Here is a 24,715-nt window from a genome sequence, read left to right on the forward strand (position 1 = left end):
GGATGTCATGTACAGCATGTTGACTACAGTTAATAATGCTGTATTGGGGCGCCTGGGTGGCTCAGTCGTCAAGCGTCTGCCTTCAGCTCAAGTCATGATCCCAGAATCCTGGGATCAAGCCCCGCATTGGGCTCCCTGCTCAGCCAGAAGTCTGCTTCTCCCTCTCCCACTCTCCCTGCTTGTGTTCCCTCTCTCGCTGTGTCTCTCTTGGTCAAATAAATGAATAAAATATTAAAAAAAAAAAAATCCTGGGGCGCCTGGGTGGCTCAGTTGTTGAGCGTCTGCTTTCGGCTCAGGTCATGATCTCAGGGTCCTGGGATCGAGCCCCACGTTGGGCTCTCTGCTCCGCGGGAAGCCTGCTTCTCCCTCTCCCACTCCCCCTGCTTGTGTTCCCTCTCTCGCTGTCAAATAAATAAATAAAATCTTTAAAAAAAAATGCTGTATTGTAGATTTTTAAAGTTTCTAAGAAAGTAGACCTTTAACATAAATCTCTCAAGAAAAACATTTATAACTATGTAGTGATGGATGTTAACTAAACCCATTGTATAATTCTGCAGTATATACACATTGCAAATCATTGTTAAATACCTTAAATTGATACAGTGTTACATTTCAATTATATCTCAATAAAGCTGGGGGGCAGGGGTGTGAGGCAAGCAGCCTCCAGTTCCAACTCCTTATCTGTCACAGCATTTGTGTAGAGGCCCATTTCTCCTCAAGCTGCTCCTAGCATACTAGCCAGGCCACTTCTGTCCAACACTGCACTGCCATAATGGGTAATCTGCTCTAACATTCCTCTATCAGGTTGGCAGAGACTTTCTCAGGACAGCTTAGGTCTGATGCTCTTTCCGTTCAATTTTCTCTGTCAGAGGTGTCATATGCTTTTCCCTGGCTACTGTTCCCTCTCCCTTGTACCCTTCACTGCCATCTTCTTCAAACACCTCTAGCTCACTCCATCTTAATGTCTGCCTGTTGGAGGATCCAAAGTAACACTAGCATGGATGCTTTAACCAATAAACTTTTTTAAAGATTGTATTTTTGGGGGACACCTGGGTGGCTCAGTCGGTTAAGTGTCTGCCTTCGGCTCAGGTTATGATCCTGGGGTCCTGGGATCGAGTCCCACATTGGGCTCTCGGCTCAGCCAGGAGTCTGCTTCTCCCTCTGCCTGCAGCTCTCCCTGCTTGTGTGCTCTGACAAATAAAATCTTTAAAAAAATAAAAAAGATTGCATTTATTTATTTCAGAGAGACAGTGGGAGAGCAAGTGAGAGTAGGGGGAGGAGCAAAGGGAGAGGGAGAATATCTCAAGCAGACTCAAGCACAGAGCCCAACAGGGGGCTGGATCCCACAACCCTGAGCTGAAGGAAGATGTATAACTGACTGAGCCACCCAGGCTCCCCTGAGCTAAGATTTTTAAAAAATATTTTTAAAGAGTTATTTTATAGGTGGTTGTAGGTCACTGAGAAAATTTAAAATTTTATGACTGAATGAGGTTAGACCATCAGGAGGGTTTCTTACTGTGCTGGCTTTAATGGATATTTTAGTGTCACAGTACTGATCTACATTGTGGGATATCTCAAGTTCAGAACATATTGCCTCTCCTGTGCAATAAATTTGCTTCTATCTTAAGGTTACTAAGAATCTTCTAATTATCTTTTTTAAAGATTTTAGTGAGCAAGAGAGAGCAAGCATGCAAGTAGACCTCAATCTCACGACCCTGAGCCAAAATCAAGAATCGGCCGCCCAACTGACTAAGCCATGCAGGTCCCCCTGTAATTTTCTTATTCCACTCTTTGCCAATTTTGTTCCACCTCTAAGCAAATGTGTAAGACCTGATAGTATGTATTTGCATGATTTTAACCCTTGTTTCATCCTATTTTTGCCCTTTATTTTGGCTTCTCTACCATTTAATACATCTCTGTTAAGTCACATTAAATCATTTTTAGGAAACAAGTCACACCATCCTAAATTATTCCTTATGGTGCATGGTATGCATATTCCTCACTTGTTTAATTCTCCTGATTTATAAGAAAAAGTATTTTTGTTATGAGCTGATAGAGAAAAACTGGAGAAAATATGAAATAAAAGGTTTCTTATATAAAATTCCTTAGTCAATGAAGTGTGGAGACAAGGAATAGTCTAGGAGAAATGCCTCAAATGTGCACATGCACATAAATGCGTACACACTGTGTTCCAACCACAAAATCTTATGAAAGGGGCTTAAGTAGGAACACCAAAAAGTAATCAGGAAAGAAAATCTAATGTACTTCAATTCTGAGATGAAAAGATTAAGCAGCTCTTGAATAAGATATCAATAACCAAGATTTACATAAAGATCAGTATTTATTATTCAACTATGTGTTAAGCACTACACATGTATTATAGCAAAGTTATACTTACACTTTAATCTAGTAAAGTAGGTACAATTATTTCCAAATTTTACAAATACTCTCCTATGGCTTGAAGAGGGTGGTATGTCCAAAGTCCATGTAACCAGTAAATAATGGAATTAGAATTTATATCAATATCTGACTACAAAGAATATCAATATTTTTTGTCCTAAGTACTAGGGCTGCCTCTGTATACACATAGAGGTATCAGATCTTCTATAATTCAAATATATTGGGTCAGACATGGTCTCTAGCTACAAGAAGATTAAAACAGTGAGTGATACTGTGATGAGTGTATGCCAGGGCGTTGTCAGAGGGAAATAGAAAAAAAGCTGCATTTCTTCAGAGATTAAGAAAACACAGAAACCATTATTTAGCATGGACAGATAAAGTGGGATGGAAAAGGGCAGGGCTAAATCCATGTAATACATATTTACATGTAAAATGATACATATTTTAGTGCCTATGTACTAAGAGGAGAAGTAATCATTTCAGAATATATTATAGAAAAATCAGTATCTCAAGAACCAAAGGAGTTTGCAAAATGAAGAAAAGGAAAGAATAAAGAGAATGACACATGTGGAGCTAGACTTCAAGTCTAGCCATAAGGACTGAAGTGAATTCATATAAGATGGAGTGGGCAGGAATAACTGCCAAAAGAACAAATCACACTCCATACTATTTTATTCCCAGTTCTGGTATTTTTATTTTAGAAAACACATTGAATCAAACAGGTTAGAGCTACTGCTTCCTTGTTCTGGGTATTTCTATCCTCCATTTCAAAAAACATACAGTCAAATCTATCTTCGTCCATTCTGTGAATGAAGTAATAAGCAAAAAGGATCACTGGTTACTTCAATAGAACCTAGAGGGGAAAAACACATACAGCTCACTTAAATCAGATTTAAACAGTCTTTGTAATTAAGATGAGAAAAAAGAAAAAGAAAATATTGAAAATTAAGTTGTGACAATAAAATATTATAAACTGTCTAGATTACCAAAGAAATTTACAATTGGTTTTTTTGTGATTACCACACTTTACCTTTGTGAACTCATCTGAAAAAGGTATACTAAGTATACTAAGGTATGGTCTGTTATTCTGACATATAAAGATGTATCAGTAATATTATCCCTTAACAATCCTATTAATATATAGACAAGTGTTGATTTTAGTCAGAAAAACTATACCAAGAGGAAAACCTTGAGGCAAAAATAATTCTTGTACATCACACAAAATAAAACATAAAATTATACCAAAATACCTGAACAAACAAAATTAAATGTAAATGTTATATTCTTACCCTATTACCCTAGGTTACTTTTTTTTTTTTTTAATTTTTATTTTAAGTAGGCTCCATGCCCAATGTGCGGCTTGAACTCACAACCCTGAGATCAAGAATCACACGCTCTACCAACCGAGCCAGCCAGGCCATCCCTAGGTTACATTTCTAGTAAGTTATACAATAAACAATAAATTTTTGTTCAGATTAAAATTCAAGTTGGTCATCTTCTTTCAGTTCTAAAGCACTGTCATCTCTATATGAACTATATGAAAATTTTCGTGATAAAGACAAAACTGTTCAAAAAGATTTAGAAATTCTAACCATATTAACTTAGGCTGTGTAGTCTTGTGTTCCATACTGGGATACATAATGTCATTTGGCATTAGGATAAATATTTTTTAATAGAAGGTAAGTTCCTTTTACACTTAAAAAAAAAATACTGCATATTTAGTCAAAGGTATCAGTTATTCTAGCTTCATGTTACTATTCACCCATGCTATACTAGATCTAAGGAATCCATTCCTCTTCTCCATTAACCAGAAATTACAAAGAACCACAGGCTTCTTTGTGTCTTAACAGGGGACACCTTTTCATTACCAAACCCTGTAAATGATATACTCATTCATTTTACATATAAGCCATCTAAAATAGTCACCCACTGCTTGCCTTAATATCCTTTATTTGAACAGACTTCCCACCATATGAGATAACCACAAGCACAAACAGTGACAACTTTTTATTGGTATACCATAGCTCTCATTACAGAGCATTTCATTTCTTCAGTTACTACAACAGATTTAGAAAGATATATGATATATAATGCAATGAACACTTTATTAAAAGCAGATAGGAGACTTGGGCCCTTGCTCTGGCTCTGTTATCTTAGGAAAGTTACTAACTTCTGTGAACCTTAGTTTCCTTACTAGCATACTCAAGATTATAATAATACAGGCTTTAAGCTTTCCAGCTTAAAAATTCTAAACTTCTATGGCAGGCACTTTTATGAGGTAGTTCAATCTGCTACTACAACTATTAATAGGAAACAGGACTCCTTTTCTTTAAATAATTTCTCCTCTGGATATCCTGTTTTCACCATCTATAAAATTTGAAAACAATTATTTGTGTGCTACTTTAATGAAGCTAATTAACACTTCTAAAATGTTTACATGTATATCCTAGAAAAAAAAAGACATATCTTTTAACTTTTATCTGAAAGACTAAAGATTTATTTTCTCTCCAGTTATAAAATACCTAAGTCATAATGCTGTATTGCATATTTAAACGTTGCTGAGAGTAGATCTTTAAAGTCCCCATCACAAGAAAAAAAAATTCTGGGGTGCCTGGGTGGCTCAGATGGTTAAGCGTCTGTCTACCTTTGGCTCAGGTCATGATCCCAGGGTCCTGGGATCGAGTCCCACATCGGGCTCCTGGCTCAGCGGGGAGCCTGCTTCTCCCTCTCCCTCTGCCTCTCTCCCTGCTCATGCTCTCTCTCTATATATATGTATCTCTGTGTCTCAAATGAATAAATGAAATCTTAAAAAAAAAAATTCTGTAATTATGTATAGGGATGCATGTTACCTAGACTTACTATGGTGATCATTTCCCAATGTATATAAATATTAAATCATTGTGTTGTATATCTAAAGCTTAGAGTATATGTCAATTATATCTCAATAAAAAATTTATTCTCTAGTAAATGTCTATAAAATAGTAACTGCTTTGATTTTCTGATTTCATTAGAAACTTGAAAAAATCCGAATCAATTTGAAGTCTAGATGAAATTAAGAATCACAGGACTTCTCTTTCTGTCCAAGTGATCTTAAAACAGCTTGTTTCCAGCAACAATAAAAACACTACAGTTAAACTTGTGGCTGAATGAATAAAAGGATCTGCATCTTACTATAGATTTCAATTCTGAAATTTAATCTTACCAGGGACTTAAAAATCCCCATTTCTTCTATTCAGCCTCTCTAAATTCTAAAAAAGTAATCACAATGTTGATACTCTGATAAAAACGTCTCAAGGCAGTTGCTGATGCAAAGGAAATAAAGCTGTTTACCCTGAAAGATATAGACACAGAGAATGCAAATGAAAAGGGGAAGATACACACATACAGAAAAAAAGGGAGCGGAGATGAAAAATGGCAACACTGGAAAAGTAAAATTCTGGGGGAATGAATGAGACAGAGAGGCATACAGGGCGACTAAAGGGAGGAAGAGATACAAAGACAGGAAGGAAAAAACACAACTAAAGAAAATGGAAGAAAGTAAGAGCAGAGACAGAAAAGCAACAAAGAAAGGTGAACAGAGTGGAACTGAGGAGCAGACACAGTGACAAGGAAATGGGACCAGACAGGTAAGACATAACTAGTGGAAGAAAAAATCATTTTCACCCCGTAAGTTTTCCAAATTACCTACTTTTGTTGCTATCTCCCCAATGCTGCCACTGAAAAAGACACTTTTATTTTTTACAAAATGGTTAAACAATGTGTATTTCATTTATCTTACAGATTTTTAAAAATCTTATTTATTGTAAGAGGCATAATTTTTGCCATCATTTAGGTTCACATATTGTATGTGAAATAACTTGATGGGGGAGGTTTCTTTTATAATATATACACCTATCAAATCATCATGTTGTACACTTTAAATATCTTACAATTGTCAATTATACCTTTATAAAGCTGGAAAAAGGTTCATATGTATCAATATACTGGGAAAAGATCCCGAATTTTACATAACGCTAATTTTTTTTTTCCAAAGTAAAAAATGATAGTACCCTAGTTAGGCCAAATTCATCCTAAGGCAAGGACCTATAGAGCCATTTATGATTTCATACCACAATGGCATATAATACCACTAGACTGATAACACATTCTTAGTTGAAAATAACTTACCATTTAGAGTCAAAATCCAAACATTTTAGTCCTGTTGCCATTTTCTGCCCCCTTTGCTTCACTTGATATGTTATGCTCTATCTCTTCTATGTAGATTCTTTCAGTAGCCATCAATCTGAAGAATTCCTTCTTCTGCTGCCACCTACCAGTTTATCTCTCTGCTGCAGCAGAAGGGTATATAGAAAAAGTTCTTGCTTACTATTCAGATTAAATGGAAAAATTCCTTTAACATTTCATACTTTCACATGTGTATGAGCTTCCTCACTGATTCCCCAAGACCTCCCCGCCAAAGTCAAAACAACAAAAATCCCAATCACATAGAGAATCAAATAATGTAATGTATGATCAATATTCATGCTAAGCTGGGAATTTTTTTTTAACTGGAAAGATTCAGACACTCAGCAGTTGCCATCTCAAGGAACCATTCCTTTTTTTCTATTTTCCTTTTTAACCTATCCCTACAATCTTATGAATAAGTGTGCCATTTAAAATTTTAATGAGGTAGTCCACAACTCCTGTAAATTTTAAGTTCCGAGACTATTAAAGAATTGTGGAAGATGTAGCAATAAAGGAGTTTTTAATAGTAATTCTAGAAACTAAAGGTGTTAGGTGCTTTACCTGCATGAGTTTTCAATTTTCTGGACTGCTTATTGCCCAATGGCTCTGAATACATTAAAACACGAACACATACGCCACCTATATTTAAAATAGGGTAGCATTTGTATGCCCATATAAGCATTGGGTATATCTTTGTGCAAGAGTAATAAAGTCACTGAGTCCTTTTAAAAGGACTGGTCACAAATGCACATTTCCTCAAACTGTATACATACACAAAAAAACTAGGGTTGAAAAGGGAGACAGAGGGACAAACGTAATAGCAGTTGTAAAACTGGAAACTAATACAACATAAATGTTTTGTGTCCTGAGATTCATTTCTGTTCCCATTCTTTGTCACTGAAGGTCTAGGTTTCAAGTTTATTCTGTATTAGCTACTAAAGAACAGTATCCACTAATGAACTAGTAATAATTGTAATGGCTTGTTTTGTTCCACCCTCCCACTACCTTTACCCCAAAACAGGTAGTTTTGCCAACATAAAACAAACACTGACATTAAGCACCAAAGGCTAGTCAACAGTGGCACTGCAGTGACATTGTTTCTACTTTCTCATTCCTTCCCCCGATCTCAAACCCCACCCCCTTTGACCTCTGTATATGGGATGAGCCTGAGCAGGAGAGTTGGTGATGTCAGGACTGCGCCGTTCCCACGGATGCTCCTAGAGGCCTGCTGTGCTTCTGGGAACTGGGGCACAGTGATGTCTGTCTGACTGAAACCTAAAACAACAACAATTCACCCCACCCCTCATGTTCCCAAACCCCACAATAGCAGCCAGGTATATATGCTATATAAGGCCCAGCTAATAAGTTTGAATATGGTGAAATCTGAAAGCAAGATCATTCTTAACAAGTCCGTGATCTTCATGGGGATATCAGAAGGGGGACTGTTAAATTCTCCACGTCCCATGCAATCACACAGTCCGTACATTCTAATGCCGGCCATTCTTAGCAAGAGAACAACGTTCTCTGGTACAAGCCCTTTTTTAGTATCTATCATAAATTCCTTCAGGAGGCAGCTGGGATTCCTCTGTTAGTAAATTTTACTTCAACACATACATAATTTTGTCTTAAGATGTTTAGGGGAGAAATGGCCCTATCTTATATTAAGTGAATTGAAGCACAAAACAGGTTAATGATTTATTTTATGCTTTCAGCTGTAGAATGCATTATAAGCCACAATATCCTATAAGCTAACTAGTGAATTTAAAACCTCTTCAGATAGAACATCTAAAGTCACAGAATAAAATTGTGCAGAAGTCTATGTTGAAAAGGTCCTGACCACTGTCACTAAAACTCTAAGAGGATTATCCTCGCAATGGTAACAACTCATATCAGAACTGAAACTCTAGGAATGACAGGAGAAAGGAGGAAAGGGCAAGGGCCTGGGGTATACAGAGAAAGGTATACTACATTAACAGAAAGGCTATATTAAAATGGACAAGTTGCATTCCTATTCCTGCCACTAAGCCCTTGGTTAATGGGCTTAATGATTTGTGCTTCAGAAATGCCCTCCAAACTGCTCAAACCTGTAATTTTTTAAATATTTGAACCATTATGATAACCTGAAACTGTTCACATCTATCTCTTTGTTAGAACTAGTGTCTTAGAAATGCTAAAATGATTAGTTCTGAAATCACACTGTTCCTAAAATAACTGAAATGCTTTCTATTTTCTTTGTCTCATCATTCCTTTTCACCTTTACAATGATGTCACAGAAAGAGAAGCACTAAGATCAACTCAACACTATGGTGAGTTTTTACCATATATATAACCTAGAACCTAAGTTTACCTTTTCAAACTCTAGTTTTCCATACCTGTCAACTCCTAATTGATGTCTTTATACTGTGAGCTCACTGTGTATTCGGAACACCAACCCCTGAAAAAGCTTAAGCCAGAGTAGCACAATGGAAGAAACAAACAAACCCAAAACAAAAACAAAGCCAAAAAAGTCACACTCTGAAATACTTAATTATAGACATATATGCAAGGAATGGAGTTATCTAAATGGCTAAAGTAAATCCCCAAAGAAAGTCCTGAGTTCATCCCAACCAATTCAAACTTTACCCCCAAAAGTTCTTTAATCAAATTATTTGTTAGAAATACTTAAGCGTTATTTTCTAAATAAGAGTTTTTACAAACCCATGGTTGCCTTTAAAGTACATAAAGAAAGAAAAATTTTTAAAAAGAAAGTAAAGTTAGCCTTGCGATGGAAAGAAAGGAGAGTCAAATTACCTGCAAGCAGGCTGGGGCTGTGCCTGAATCCAAACCGCTGCATTTACCATTCATTATACAGCTGCATTATTGGGGGAAGGGGAGTTTAGAAGGGCACTGACCCCGAAAGTTCTCAATACTTCTCACTCATCATCAGGAAGGGGGAAGAAGGAAAGTTTTTTCTCTGGGTATTTTTTTGTTTGTTTGTTTTTGTTTTTTTGGCTCCTGAAAAGGCTGGCAAAGAACAGTAACAGTGCAAGCAGTTAGAATATTTCTTTAAAAACAATTTAAAAAAATGCAAAACATTAAGGAATTTAAAACACCAAACTTCCGTTAATATAGAAAGAATTTTCACTAGAGTTAGGCAGCCACCCCAAAACAGCATGGCAAAAGGGCACTGATATAAAGGAAATAAAATACCACACAAAACTCCAAAACAAAACTAAAAACATTTCAAATTAAACCTGGAAGACTAGAAGATTCCAACAGCAGATTTCTGTCCACTACTGAAACATTCCAAAATCCAAGCTTCAAAGGCGCCTAAATGTATCTTAAATGAAACTTTGTTTTTTTTTTTAAGAAAAAAAAAAAAGAAAGAAAGAAAGCAGTGAACCTGGTTATAAATCCTGCAATATATTACATTTAAAAATATCCTAGTACAACAAAAACAAATTTTAAATGAAATTAAACAAACAAACAAACAAATAAAAACAGTAGCAGCAGAGGTTACCTGTCTGAGCACCTACATTTTCTTAGGAGGGGATCGTGTCTCACCAGCCATATAGCCCATAAACCTTCTCAAAAAGAGTGAGCCAGGAGAAAAATGTAACACAAGATTTGATTTCACAATGTCTCTACGCTCCCCAGACCCCAAACTGGGGATTCACTGAATGAAGAGAATTTGTTTTTCCATTGTTTTCTTCTTGAGAAAAAGATGATTTTTAAAGTCAATTCTTTCCAATGCCTTCGATACCTTCTCAAAAGTCTGATAAAGTGCTTGATGAAAACAAGTCTCTTGGTGGATTTTTCTAACGTTCCAGCATATTTTCTTATTGATAGCATATACAGAAAGATTTCAAAGTTCAGTGAAGGAAAAGCCAGCAGAAATGACCAATCAATTTTAGGCACCAAAAAAAAGAAAAAACTATTAAAAATTTTAAATGGAATAGTTCATGGGGATGTGTGGGTGGGTGTGTGTGTGTGTGTGTGTGTATGTGTAGTCCAGTTTTCATCATAGGTAACATAAAAACAATATCAGAAAGAATTACTTTTAAAATACAATTAAGAATTACAATTTTAACAATACACAATTTTACAATAATTCAGATTTGGGCATGATAAGAATTATACATATTTGATAAATACATTTTTAGCTCTCATAATAGCAATGAAGATTATACAAAAGTTATTAAACAATATGAAAATATATTTAAGTTTCACTTATATATCTGGGGTGTTTCATCTGGGTTCTTCCAGAATGATTTGATCATATTCTTTACCTTAATTTTCGAGGGAGTTCAAGAAGATATTCATGTTTTTAAACGCTAAGATGATCATTCCTAACCTCTTTATTCTAACATGTGAGTGTATAAGTCCAGAAATAGGTTGGTAAAGCTATGTTTTAATATAGTGTGAATGCACAAAAGATCGATCAGTAGTGAATAAAACTAAAGGTGAAATAATCTCACATAATTCTGATATTTGGTTAGTTTGGTAAAATAGTTTTAAAGGCTATCTACATTTTTCCTGACACCTTATCCCACCCAACAACAAACCCTGAGTTTTTCATCAAGTAGAGAGGGTGTTCTATTTATGTTTTAAAATTCATAAATCTATATACATGTGATATGTAAGTATTTAATGTATCATAATTTACGTGACAACCAGATGCTCTCTACACAATCGTACGAATAACTTAATTAAGCACTTCTTTCTCCCTCATTTACTTCTCTATCCCAAATATGCATCCTCCTATGGTCATTCAGTGAAAGAAGTACCAAGTATTTCTTTCTGTTAATGAGTCAGAGGTACTTATAGACATATGTAAGGTCCACAATAACCCTATGCAAATTCTTTTATATGAGATTAGAATATCTTAAAATAAATTAGAAAATCCTCTTATTATCATCTTTTTCTGAGGTGAAATGAGACACTGCACAGATTAGAGGTACTATTCTATTTGCCAACAATCAACCTTTCACTCAATTTCAATATTATTTAATTCTATGGAAAAGAACAAATTTTATTACATTCCTTTTTAAAACGGGGGAAAAACTGTACAAGCATGATCAAACCTCTGTTAGAGCTGGTTAATACTGATCTTTTATTATTGCCTCGAAGTCTCTCTAGTAGTGTCCGAGAAATTATGTTTAAGGTCCATCTGAAGGAAAAAAGCACTGAAGAGGCAAGAAAGGACTCAGGTAAAAGCTTCAGAGGATTGTAGTGAGATGGAACTTGCTGTTTAAAAAAAATTACGTTGAGTTCTGGAGAATCTCCATTTCTTAACACACCTTCCAAACCCATTATTCAAATAGATTTACCCATGTTTTAAAGGCTCGTGTTATATGCCATTTTGGGGCTTTTATAAATTCAGAAATTAAAGGAATATATGAAGAGTGGGCAGTATTGAAGGCTTCGGAGTTGGGCTATAAGAGACTTAATACTGCAAAATAAGTCTCCAAACAAAAACGTCCAGTCCACCCCACCCTAAAACCTGTGTGTAATAGGAGAAAATGCACAGCCAGAAGCATAGAAAAGCATGTAGCCTTAAATAAATCATACACTGAACAGTCTAGAACCAAAGAAAAAAACCAAACAACATACATATACATTAAAAGGCCTTAGAAGCATCTATTCTCTTTATGTCTTTAGTGAGTACCTCTACCCCAGTGTAGTTATTAAAACAAGTTATCTGTTATTTAAAGTAAAAACTGTGTTTCCCCATCATGCTCCATTTTCTAGAATCTATCCTTTTTGATTAGTTGGTGTAAACAAAAAGCAAAACACATACACATGCATGCGTGCACACACACACATATATATACTCCCTCCTAAAATGTGAAAAATGCAAATATATAATGCTGGTATTATAAAATCACCTCAGCTTTATACTTAAGAACTTATAGGCCCTTGATTTGCCCCCCAAAAATATTTTCCCTTGTCCTTATACTTTAAATGCCCAACCACCAAAAGAAAAAAGGAAAAAGAAAAAGGCTTTAAATGCACATGTTTCAAGTCAGTGTCTTGTTAACAAAAAGGTAGCACTTTCTTCACTTTGGCCATTGTTAAAGATGCAGGCATAGATCAGGGAATGTTAGACTAGCATGTATTAAAAAAAAACTGCAACATTAACAGAGCATGTATCTTTCAAAAAAGATTAAAACACTAACATATACAAGTCAATGCACATATTTTAAACTAGTGTAATTTTATCTACATTGGAGTAAATGTCATTTTGTGTACCAGACATTGCAATACTGTTCATTTCCCTTTCATCATACGAAAATGCCAATTCTGTCATTAAGAAACCTTTATTGGGTCATATTAATATTGCCCTCCCACCCAAATTAAAGGAAAACCAAAAAAGAGAAATAATAAATCCCAGTAAAAGAGCTCCTCAAGACTTCATAAACTATGAACATAAAGTTGCTAGTTAATATGGTAAAGGCAGAATTTTCAGAGTTGTATGTAAAAATTCCTATAATTTAGGTAGATGTTTTCCTCTCATTACAAATCTTTGCAATGAAATGTGAAGTAACGCTACGACAAAATCTGTAGCAACTGTACAAAAGCAAAAGCAAGGGGCCATGAAAAAAAGTTGTGTGTTCTTCATGACCTGAGAGCATACACATTGAGTAATTTTAAAGGGTAACATAAGAGCCTGACATTTTTCTGTATTTCACCTCTTCTGCCATTCTATCTGTAAATTAGTCAGTAACATCTTAATAGCAGAGGTCTAGTCTATCTCCCTTTCTTCTCTCCTAATTCTACTCAATTTTCTCTCATCTTCCTGAGTACCCTTCCATGAACAGCATTGCAAGTTGGTTTAAAAAAAAAGAGAAAGAAAGAAAAAAAAGAAGAAAAAGAAAGTGAGTTTTACAAGGGTTTTGTTGGTTAATTATTTACTGGTGGAGTCACTCCACCAGGAGTTTGATTTCATTGGCTATCAGCTGGTTCATGTTGAATAGGCCCCCCGGGAGCTTGGTCAGTAGCTCTCGCTCCGTGCTTTCAGGGTCGCTGTCAACAGAGCTGGAACTTGCGCTCATGTTGTCGACAGCAGTGCTGGCTGGGGGACCCAGCTCCGGCTCACTAGTCTCACTGGCCGTGGACACCACGGAGAGCAGGGACATACGCCGGGTGAGCCGGCCAGAGGGCAGGAGGGAGGCGGCATAGTCCGCTATGATACCAGCTACATCTAGATTACAAGCCTTATCAAAGGCGATGAAACCTACATTTGCATTGGCCTCGCAGACACAGAAGGAGCCGTCATCTTTCATCAATAGGTCAATGCCACACACATCCATCCCCAGGATATTAGACACCTGGATAGCTAGCTGCTTCCCTTGTTCACTCAAGGAGCACATCATCCCCACACCACCTGGCAAAAAAGAAACAACATAAGTTACCAAAATGATAAATTTTTAGAGTAAAACTAAAGCTTTCCTCTAATGCTGATTGTCTTTTAAATTAGCAGTGATAACAAATGTGCCATTCTAGTGTAAAATTGTGACTTCCGAAATCTAAGTTTCCTTCATTAGAGAATCCCTGTTCAATTCAAAGAAATAACTTAGTATTTTTTCAATATGCTATTTTTTTCTGAAGACGGCATTAAACTTTCACAGAAACTTATTTTACTTGCAATAATATGGATTGAGGTGATATTCTAAAGACTTCATATTTCTATGAAGGCAGAGAAGAGTAGAAAACGGAGAGTATCAGGGAAAACTGTTACTTTCTCAAATAATAGAGGAAATAAGTGTCTGATTTAAGCAAAGGGAAAGAAAAATTAACCCCTAATGGAATGTAAAACTGTGGATGAGCATCCAGGTTGACTGAGTTTGGGAACCGGGATGGAAATGGAATTAATGGTACCTTACAAAGCAGCAAACGTAAAATAAAACTGGAATAAAGGAAGAACATGAATTGTATTGGCAATTATGCTAAAAACAAACTGAAATTTCCCATGGAAAAGGTGGAAACTGGTCAGATTGGTATGAAAGACAAAGTTTATCTATATACTGTACCAAACAAAAAAATTTCTGAAAACTAAAGGGATGGGCAAAGAGATGAGGGACAAAGGCAAAAACAAACTTCACTTCATAGCTTTATACCTCTTGAATATGGTATATACCCACATACCCATTTTTCCTTTACTGACAATAAACAATCATGTGTTTGCCCAAAACAAACAAAACCTTAACAATTTTTTTTTTTAAGAGAAAGAGAGACCATGTAAGTTGGGGGTTGGGATAGATGGAGGGAGAGAATGAATCCCAAGTAGGCTTCAAGCTCAGCTCAGCGTGGGATCTCAAAACCCTGAGATCATGACCTGAGCCAAAATCAAGAGTCAGATGCTCAGCTGACGGAGCGGAGGTGTCCCAACAAATTATAAAACACTTTTTACAGGCAACATTCCCTGACAATAATGCAAGAAGATTAGAAATTAGAAATTAGGAGTTAATGATTTAAGTAACCAAAAGGTTATTAAGGACTTAGAAATTGGAACTGATCCCCTAAATTGAAGGAAAATGAATACCATCTGTAAAAACACTTCATACCAAAACTTATTTTGAAATTAGAAATTAAGTACTCTAAGAAAAAGAAACTAAGAAGAAACTAGAAGAAACTAAGAGAGACTTAAGAAAACAAGTTGAATGATTAGAATAGAAAAAATAGAGAAAAAAATCCGAATGCTACTTTGACAAAATTATGAATGATATCAAAGAAAGAATTGCAAACAAAAGAGATTCAAATAAACATAAACAATCATCTCATGAAACTGAGACTGAGGCCTGCCTGAAACCTAAAACAAATGGCTGATTTTTTTTTCTTTTAAGATTTTACTTATTTGACAGAGAGAGAGACCGCGAGAGCAGGAACACAAGCAGAGGGAGTGGGAGAGAGAGAAGCAGGCTTCCTGCCGAGCAGGGAGACCGATGTGGGACTGGATCCCAGGACCCCAGGATCATGACCTGAGCTGAAGGCAGGTACTTAACAACTGAGCCACCCATGCACCCCACAAATGGCTGATTTCTAAACAAACAAGAAATCAACATTCATCCAAGAAGAAGCAAACTTTATTAAACAGGCCAACTATTATTAGAGAAGAGACTGGAAAGGTGATAAAAGAGCTACTTCTACAAAAACAATCAGGACCAGATGGTTTCAAAGTGGAGTTTTCTTTAGCTAACCTTTATTCCGATGTTAACTTTACCTGTAGAATGCCCTAGGAAAAGACTGAAAATTTCCCAATACACCGAATGAAAACCAATGTTATATAACCTTGATCAAGTCATTTTAAAAAGTATTATAGACCAATCTTTAATTATTAAAATAGATGTGACTATTTTACATGAAATATTAAAGGAATCCCAATTTAAAAATATGCTAATATCTATTATTTAAAGAAGGTTTATTCTAGAAATGCAAGGGTAGTTCAAAAACTATTTTAAATCTAAAATTTATCAACATAATCCATTACACATAAAGAAATTAAAGGTGGAAAACACACTAAATGATCTTATCAATACAAGGATTCCAAAAGGCACTGAATAAAATTAGACAATCATTCCTACTTTAAAACTCTAGTAGAATAAAATTACTTAAGTATTCTAAATAGCAAATTAAATCTATTTCAATGAAAATCAGAAACTTAGGGGCACCTGGGTGGCTCAGTCGTTAAGCGGCTGCCTTCGGCTCAGGTCACGATCCCAGGATTCTGGGATCGAGCCCCACCATTGGGCTCCCTGCTCCGTGGGAAGCCTGCTTCCCCCTCTCCCACTCCCCCTTGTTCGTGTTCCCTCTCTTGCTGTGTCTCTCTGTCAAATAAATAAATAAAATCTTAAAAGGAAAGAAAATCAGAAACTTAGATACTTAAAATCATTACTTAACACTGTACCAGAGGTTCTAAAGCAGTGGTTCTCAACAGGGGAGAATTGAGAAACTGAATGGTGGCATTTTGGGCTGTTCAACTGAGACTAGAGGAGGAGGGCTCTATAGCCGACATTTAGTGGTTATTGGTCAGAAATGTTAAACCAAAAAGATGACAAATATAATAAAAAGCAATTCATATACAAGTACATGTAAATTACCAATAAGCTATGAAAAGATACTCCCATCATTAACAGGGAAATATAATTAAAGTTAACAGTGAGATAGCATTTTGACTCCCATTAGATGGGCAAAAACTTAAGACAAAAAAAGTAACAGTGCTTGTGAGGCGGAGACGAAAAAAGGGTATTTTAATATGTCAGAAGTAAAACTACACTGATAGCCTTCTGGTAAATTACTCTGGCCACATCTATAAAAATTAAAAATATTTTGACCCAGCAATACCAATCTGGAGACTCCTCAACACAAAAGTACCAGTTTGTAAAAGCATTATTCACAAAGATACGTATTTAAAGTAACATGCTCACAGTGGCAAAAAACTGAAAAGTGCAAATCAATAAAGGGACAGATGTATAAATAGGTGAAAGGAGAGTAGAAGAGGTAAGGAAAATGGGGGGATGAAAAGGATGACATTTAAATGATTTTATAAAATTATTTGTGTATAAAATTATTTAAAATATTTTAAAGTCGACCAAAACCTATTCATTATGGAAAAACCAAAAGTCTCCGCAAAAATAGCTTGAAAGCTGATTTCCAATACTAACCATAATTATCTAACCTTTAGTTAACTATCATCAGATGTGTCTAGGTAATTTCACATAACTGAGATTATAATATAGTTAATAAACATTAAGAAGAGTACAGAGGCACATAGCTTAATAGTTTTTTAAAAAGGCTATTATGTCATTTCCTTGAAAATCTAAATGGTATCTGCATAGCTTCCATGTAATTTTGCCAATTTTGGACATCAACATATTCAAAGAGTGGTTAAGAGAACAACTCTGGAGCCAAATAGTACATTTGCATTCTGGCTGCACGATTATTAGATCTGTATCTTGAACAAGTTACTTAACTGTTCTGGGCCTTCCTCATCTCTAAAATGGGAATACTAACAATACCTAGCAATATCTAAAGACATTAATAGTCATTAAGCACTTACTACAGTACCAGAACTGAAGAGATATAGTTACCTTTACTGTAAATACTGAATATAAGAGAATATTCATATAAAAAAGGCCTCTGAACAACTTGCTGCCAGAGGGGAGGGGGCAGGGAGGATGGGTAAAATAGGTGAGAGGGATTAAGAGGTACAAACTTCCAGTTATAAAATAAAGAAGTCATGGGGGTGCCTGGGTGGTGAAGTCCTGAAGCACCTGACTGGTTTCGGCTCAGGTGGTGATCTCGGGTTCATGAGATTGAGCCCTGCCTCAGGGCTCTCCCTTCCTCCCTTCCTCTTCCCCACTCGGCCTCCCCTCTAAGCATGTGTAAATCTTTTTAAAAAATAAACGAATAAATAAATAGGTCATGGAGATGAAAGGTATAGATGAAGGGAATGAATATAGTCAGTAACATTGCAATATACGGTGGCTACTATGCTTGTTGTAGTGAACATCGAGTAATTTACAGAATTATCAAGTCACCGGGTTGTACACCTGAAACTAGTATGTCCACTACACTGCAATGATAAGTATTTTTAAAATGTGAGATACACACACACAAAGGAATATTTTTTAGCCATAAAAAAAAAAAAAAAGGAATCCTACCATTTGCAGCATGGATACTAAGTGAAGTAAGTCACAGAAAGGCAAATACTGTATGATTATATGTGGAATTAAAAAAAAAGAGCTCACAGAGAACAGATTGGTGGTTGTCAGAGGCAGGTAGGGGAGAGGCAGGGGAAATGGGTGAAGGTGGTCAATGGGTACGCGCGCTGCCAGTTATAAGATGACTAACTTCTGAAGTATAATGTATAGACTGATGACTATTGTTAACAGTACTGTATTATATATTTGAAAGTTGCTGAGAGCAGTTTTTTTTTTTAAGATTTATTTTTATTTCAAAGAGAGTGAGAGAAGCAGACTCCCTGCTGAGCACAGAGCCCCACAACACTGGGCTTGATCTCACAACCCTGAGATCCTGACCTGAGCCAAAATCAAGAATCAGACACTTAACTGACTAAGCCATCCACATGTCCCAAGAGTAGATTGTTTTGAAGTTCTCACCACACACACACTCCAGTAATAAATGAAGCAATGGATGTGTTAACTAATCTTATTGTGGTAATCATTTTGCAATATATACATATGTAAAATCACTATGTTGTACATTTCAAACTATACAATGTTATATGCCAATTATATACCGATAAAGAGAAAAATAAATATCTGGATTATCAAAAAAAGGGGGGCCTCCCTGGGGATAGAATAATGACGGCATTCAATTTTGAAGAATAAGGTAGAGGTGCTCTTGCTCTATCAGATATTTAGGCATAATACTAGAGGACTTAAGATTGATAATCATATAGGGAATAAAGAGTATATAAAACAGACCAAAGGACCCTAAAACAGAAGGAAAATAGCATTACAAATCAGTAATGAACAGGCTATTCAATAAATAGTGCTGGGAAAACCAGTTGTTACTCATTTGGAAAAAAGAAAATGGAATCCCTATCTTACACTGAACAACAAAATCAATTTCAGGTAGCTTAACAACCTAAACATGGTAAGCGAAACTTGAAAAACTTTTAGAGGACTATATATAAGAATAGAATTGGGTGAAAAAGACTTTCTTTTTCACAGGGTGAAAAAGAATTTCTTCAATAAAAAATAAAGAATGTAAGGAAAACCATGAATATGCTTGACACTAAAACTGAAAACTTCTGTTCACTAAAATATATAAACCAAAAAGATGAGGAGAGCCTCAGTGGCTCAGTCGGTTAAGCAGCTGCTTTCGGCTCAGGTCATGATCTCAGGGTCCTGGGATGGAGCCCCACTTCTGGCTCCCTGCTCAGCAGGGAGAGTATGCATCTCCCTTTCCCTCTGCCTCTCCTCTCTCTCTCTCAAATAAATAAAATCTTTGGAGAAAAAAAAAAGATGAGATATCATAAGCTGGGATGAAAACTGCATTTACAATTCATGTAAATGATGAAGGATTTGAAATCAGATTATATACAGGACTCTTTTTCAAGTCATGTTAAAAAAAGAAAAAAAATCCAAAGAAAAGGAGGCAAAAGACCTCAACAGGCAATTCACAGAATATGGATGAAGAGGGTCTGAGGTACAAATTAAAGTAACATGATATAACGTCACACCAGTCTGACAAAATGTTTAAAGTCTATCAATACCACAAGTAGGTAAAGAGGTGGTACTACAAGAAAGAAACATTATATAATAACTTTGGACACTCATTTGGTAATATCTAGTAAAGGTGAAGTTGTATAATTCACTAGGATACAGAAATCCACTTCTGAGTGAATGGGCTAACCTACAAACCCAATTGGCCCTGTATCTAAGGATACAAAAAAATTTTTATATCAACACCGCTTATAAACGGCCCAAATTGGAAGCAGTCAACAGGTAAAATTATGCAGGAGGGAAAATTAATCAACTACTGCTACAATGTTGACATCGATGAATCTCAAAAATGATGCTGTGAAAAAAAAGTTATAAATCATTTATATAAAGTTTTATGACACACAAAACAATACCTTGTTTAGGAAGACAGAAGAACTGGAAGTACTTTTAAGGTAAAAAGAAACATCAAGTTCAGAACTTGGGGAGAAGTGGGAGAAATGACCAGGGAGGGGAGTAAACAGAGAACATAATTAAATTAATTTATTTCTCAAGTCGGCTAAAGGTTTCAAACGAATCCTTTATATTATCCTTCATACTTTCCTGTAAGCCTCAGTTACTTCAAAATTTAAAAAAGTATCACTTTTTAATATAAAATTAACTTACCTTTTTAGTATAAAAAGTAATTGTTAATTAAATCTCAAGGTAGAAAAGTAAGAAGGTAAAGGTGTTCCAGAAATGAGAAGATGCTATTCAGCTCTGTAGCAGCCAATAAGCATAATATGACGGGATGGAAAATGTAAAATGGGATATGAAGAACTAATGCCAGGAGGCAGAAATTATTTTTCAAGAGTACAAAAGAGGCTTTATATCACTATTAGCTTTTAAATTCCCTGTGCTCCTAATTCTATGCACTATGCTGAATTTCACATTTATCAATATTGTTTTTTACAGTTTACTACATAAATTTATATTCCCAGCAAACTAGTATTGATTTTTGCATATATTTAAATTTTATATAAATGGAATCATACTATATTTATTCTCTTCTGTGACTTTCATTTCTTCTCTCAACATTATGTTTCTGAGATTTGCCCCTGAGGTTGTAATCTCAGAGTAAGTAGGGGTCAAATCATGCAGGGCCTGTTAGTCCACTGTAAGACCACTATAGACTACTGTACTTTGAATGAAGCAAGGAACCACTGGAGGATTTTAAACAAAGCCTGACTTGATTTGACTTGTATTTTAAAAAGATCTATCACATCACTGCTGTGTTAGAAACAGACTGTAGGAGAATAAGGATGGAAGCAAGAGGACCAATTAGGGGTGACTACAAGTAATCCAAATAAGGTAAGACAATATTAATGGCAGAGATAATGAGAAACTGTCAGATCTGGATACATTTTGAGAGTAGAAATAAAGAAATTAGAATCTGACAGTTTTTATATGTGGTATAAGACTCGATGACTAAGAATCTGGTCTAAATTGGAGAGTTGCCATTAAATGATAAGGAGAAAACGGGGGGTGAAATACACTGGGACGGGGAGTTTTATGGGGAGTTCACTTTTGGACAGGATTAAAATGTCTGTTAGACAACTACTGGTAGATACTGAGTAGACAGTTATTTATAGGTACTTGGAGTTCAAGAAGAAAGCCTAAGGTAGAGATATAAATTTGAAAATAACAACATAGATAGTATTTAGAGCCACAACCAGATCAGATGACTAAGAAAATGAAATACACAGAAAAGTAAAAGCTCTAAGGCACTTCAACAATAAGAGATCAAAAAAATACACATTAAAGTAAATCAAAAGCAGTAATCTTGTTTGGACCAATGGGTAAAAGAGGTTAGGACCCAGCTTGAGTGAACTCCAATTACACACAAAATAAGTATTATCACCAAAGATGGAATTTTTAACTCTGGTCAGACATTTCACACAAGTGTGAATTGGGTTACAAATTGAGCATGGGTAAAAGCAAATTTATGTTTCAGAGAAATCCAATTTTATTACTAGAAAAACAACTCACAAGTATATTATATTCATTATAAGTCTACTGATCATAGTTATAAGTGAAAGATAATGTTTTCAACTTACTAAGTAAAAAGACCTGTAGTTATATATGAATACTCACTGGACAAGCTATAATATTATATATACTAGAAAGACACCTGCATTGTTTTTACCTAGTGAGCAGTTGCTCTGCATCCTTCCATCTGTTGAACAACGTAACATGGTGCCAACCACACGGCCTCCCACAACAATGACACGCACATCCCGTCCATGAGACTCCTTAACATACTTCTGGAACAGGTATGGAGCTTCATGGCGAATAAGATGGCTTAGATCAGCCAAATGGTGCTTATCTCGAGCCAAGAAAACCGCTTTGCCTGTGGTTGAAAAAGAATACAAAAAATATGTAAGTCAAACTCTGAGCAGTTGATATGTATCACCTGCATCTTTTTGGGTCTCAACCTGCTCTTTCAGGATCTATTACTTTTTTAACCAAAGTAACAATTATGGTAATGAGTAAACAATGCAAAAATGTGTATAAAGTTAATACTCTCCTACCACTCCCTTAATTCCTACACTACTCTAGAATTTATTTCAGTATTATGTCATGAAGTAGGGGTCTAAGATTTGTATTCTTCCAGGTGAGACAATAATGCTGGCCTCATTTATTAGCAAGACATTTCCCTCTGAGTAAAAACAAGTCTTACATATTATTATACAATATATATAACACTTGCACAGAATAAAATAGTATGTTACTACATACCTAGTTTTATTTCTGAGTTCACTAGACAATTCCATTACTGTATTTGTCAATTTCTGTGATAAAACAAGTGGCTGTTTTTAAAACACGGGTATGGGGCCCCTGGGTGGCTAAGTCGGTTAAGCATCTACCTTCAGCACAGGTCAAGATCCTGGAGTCCTAGGATCCAGCCTGCATCAGGCTCCCTGCTCAAAGGGAGACTTTCTCCCTCTCCCTCTGCCCCAACGCCAGCTTGTGATCAATCTCTCTCTCTCTCTGTCTCTCTCTCAAATAAATAAATAAAATCCTTTAAAAACAGTAAAATAAAACGGGTACAAATCCTTTGACATTCTTCCCACCAAGAAGAGGGGGAATCTTTGTCCTTTCCGTTTGAATCAAGGAGGGGCTGTGATTGCTTCAGACAATGGAACACAGCAGAAGCTTTTCTGTATGACTTCTGAGGCTAATTCATAAAAGATCATGTTGCTTCTGTGTTCACTGGAGCCTCTCTGTGGAGCCCTAAGACTTCTTGGCTGACATACTGGAGACCTAATTATAAACAATACATTCAACAGTCCCAGCTGAACCTCAATCCAACTATCTCTGTCAAGGTATCAAGCTTTATGAAGTACCTGGATTCATGAACATTTTGAAAATGAAATCCTTACTATTCTATAGCTTCATAGCTTTGCTTTATATATTTAAGTCTTCAAACTATATAAATTGGGACAGGGATCACTGGAGTTAGTGATCCAAGGTTCTTGCATTGTTAAAGAGAAAGATAAAGATATAATTTGAAGGTTGGTCTAAATTAAATATGCATCTTAAAATCTCCAGGACAACCACTAAATGAACAGAAATAGCTTCTAGGGGCACTTGGGTAGCTCAGATGGTTAAGCGTCTGCCTTTGGCTCAGGTCATGATCCCAGGGTCCTCAGATAGAGTCCCACTTCGGGCTCCTGGGTCAGCAGGGAGCCTGCTTCTCCCTCTCCCTCTGCCCCTCTATCTCTGTGTCACAAATGAATAAATAAAAAATCTTAAAAAAAAAAAAGAAAAAGCTTCTAGCCAAAGTGAACAACTCACAGTAGACTTCCATAAGTTTGAAGTACCATATACCAACAATTTCCTTCTATTCTCCCAAAGTCCTTTCAAAAGCTATACATTTCAATTGTTAAGACTACTGTCTAGTCAATAACCATGAGGAATTACAAAGAAAATAATAGCAATGATCAGATTAAGAAAAATTTATTTTGTATAATCACCCTTATTAATTCTCAAGAGTAATCTCAAAATGATGTACCACAGCAACAATTCATACACACCTCTATGACCTCGAGTATTCTTCACTACCATTGGAAACTCCAGTACTTCTGCTTCATCAATCATTTTAGCAAAATTTTCATGACCGCCTGGTTTGAGCAAAAAAGAAATTAAGAACAGTAACATAGGTGTTATGTGGTAAGTTTTATCTATACTAAAGTCAGCAACACAGAGGAGGTAGAAAGTTAAGAACCTGATGGCTAAATTTTTTCTTAAAGGAAGTAATTAAAAGTCGAGGGGTGCCTGGAGCGCCTGGGTGGCTCAGTCAGCTGAGCATCTGCCTTCAGCTCAGGACATGATCCCGGGACCCTGGGATCAAGCCCCACATGGGGCTCCCTGCTCAGTTGGGAGTCTGCTTCTCCCTCTTCCTGCTGCTCATGCTCTCTCACACACACTAATAAATGAAAAAATCTTAAAAAAAAAAAAAGGTTGAAGGGTGCCCGGGTGGCTCAGACGGTTAAGCATACGACTCTTGATCTCAGGTCAAGTCTTGATCTCATGATCTCACGGTCATGAGTTCAAGCCCCACGCGTAGCATGGAGCCTACTTTAAAAAGCTGTTAAGTAACAGTTAAATACCAGTTTGAAACAACCCCTTTTAAAATGGATGAAAGCTATCTTAAACTACAAATATTCTAGTATCTAACTTAAAGAAATTAAGTATCTTTCAGCTCAGTTTCCTAATTCTACATGATATTTTATATTTTTATCCCTTATTCCTCTGCTACACAAAATAACAGAAGCATCAAGATCTACTTCCGTGTACTTATTGCCTGGTTTAGAATAAGAAAAAGAAGAATGAGTCTGTTTAGAAGACTCATCCAAGGTTGATGCTATGTGTGTTCTCTC

The 24,715-nt window shown here is 36.0% G+C and overlaps 1 protein-coding gene across 1 annotated transcript in view; it reads right to left on the reverse strand.

The window, feature by feature from the left end:
• Positions 1-2,476: 2,476 nt before the first annotated feature.
• RIMKLB (ribosomal modification protein rimK like family member B) overlaps positions 2,477-24,715 on the reverse strand; it is a 74,898-nt gene continuing 52,659 nt past the window's right edge. The window contains exons 4-8 of the mRNA XM_027593100.1: positions 23,870-23,956; positions 21,979-22,182; positions 9,415-13,990; positions 6,568-6,728; positions 2,477-3,253 (exon numbers count right to left, since the gene is read on the reverse strand). Of these exons, the coding sequence (XP_027448901.1) occupies positions 13,527-13,990; positions 21,979-22,182; positions 23,870-23,956 (755 nt within the window). The 3' untranslated portion in view covers positions 2,477-3,253; positions 6,568-6,728; positions 9,415-13,526. The remainder of the gene's footprint in view (positions 3,254-6,567; positions 6,729-9,414; positions 13,991-21,978; positions 22,183-23,869; positions 23,957-24,715) is intronic.

Source organism: Zalophus californianus, chromosome 9, assembly GCF_009762305.2.
Source record: "Zalophus californianus isolate mZalCal1 chromosome 9, mZalCal1.pri.v2, whole genome shotgun sequence".
In the NCBI taxonomy this organism is placed as follows: domain Eukaryota; kingdom Metazoa; phylum Chordata; class Mammalia; order Carnivora; family Otariidae; genus Zalophus; species Zalophus californianus.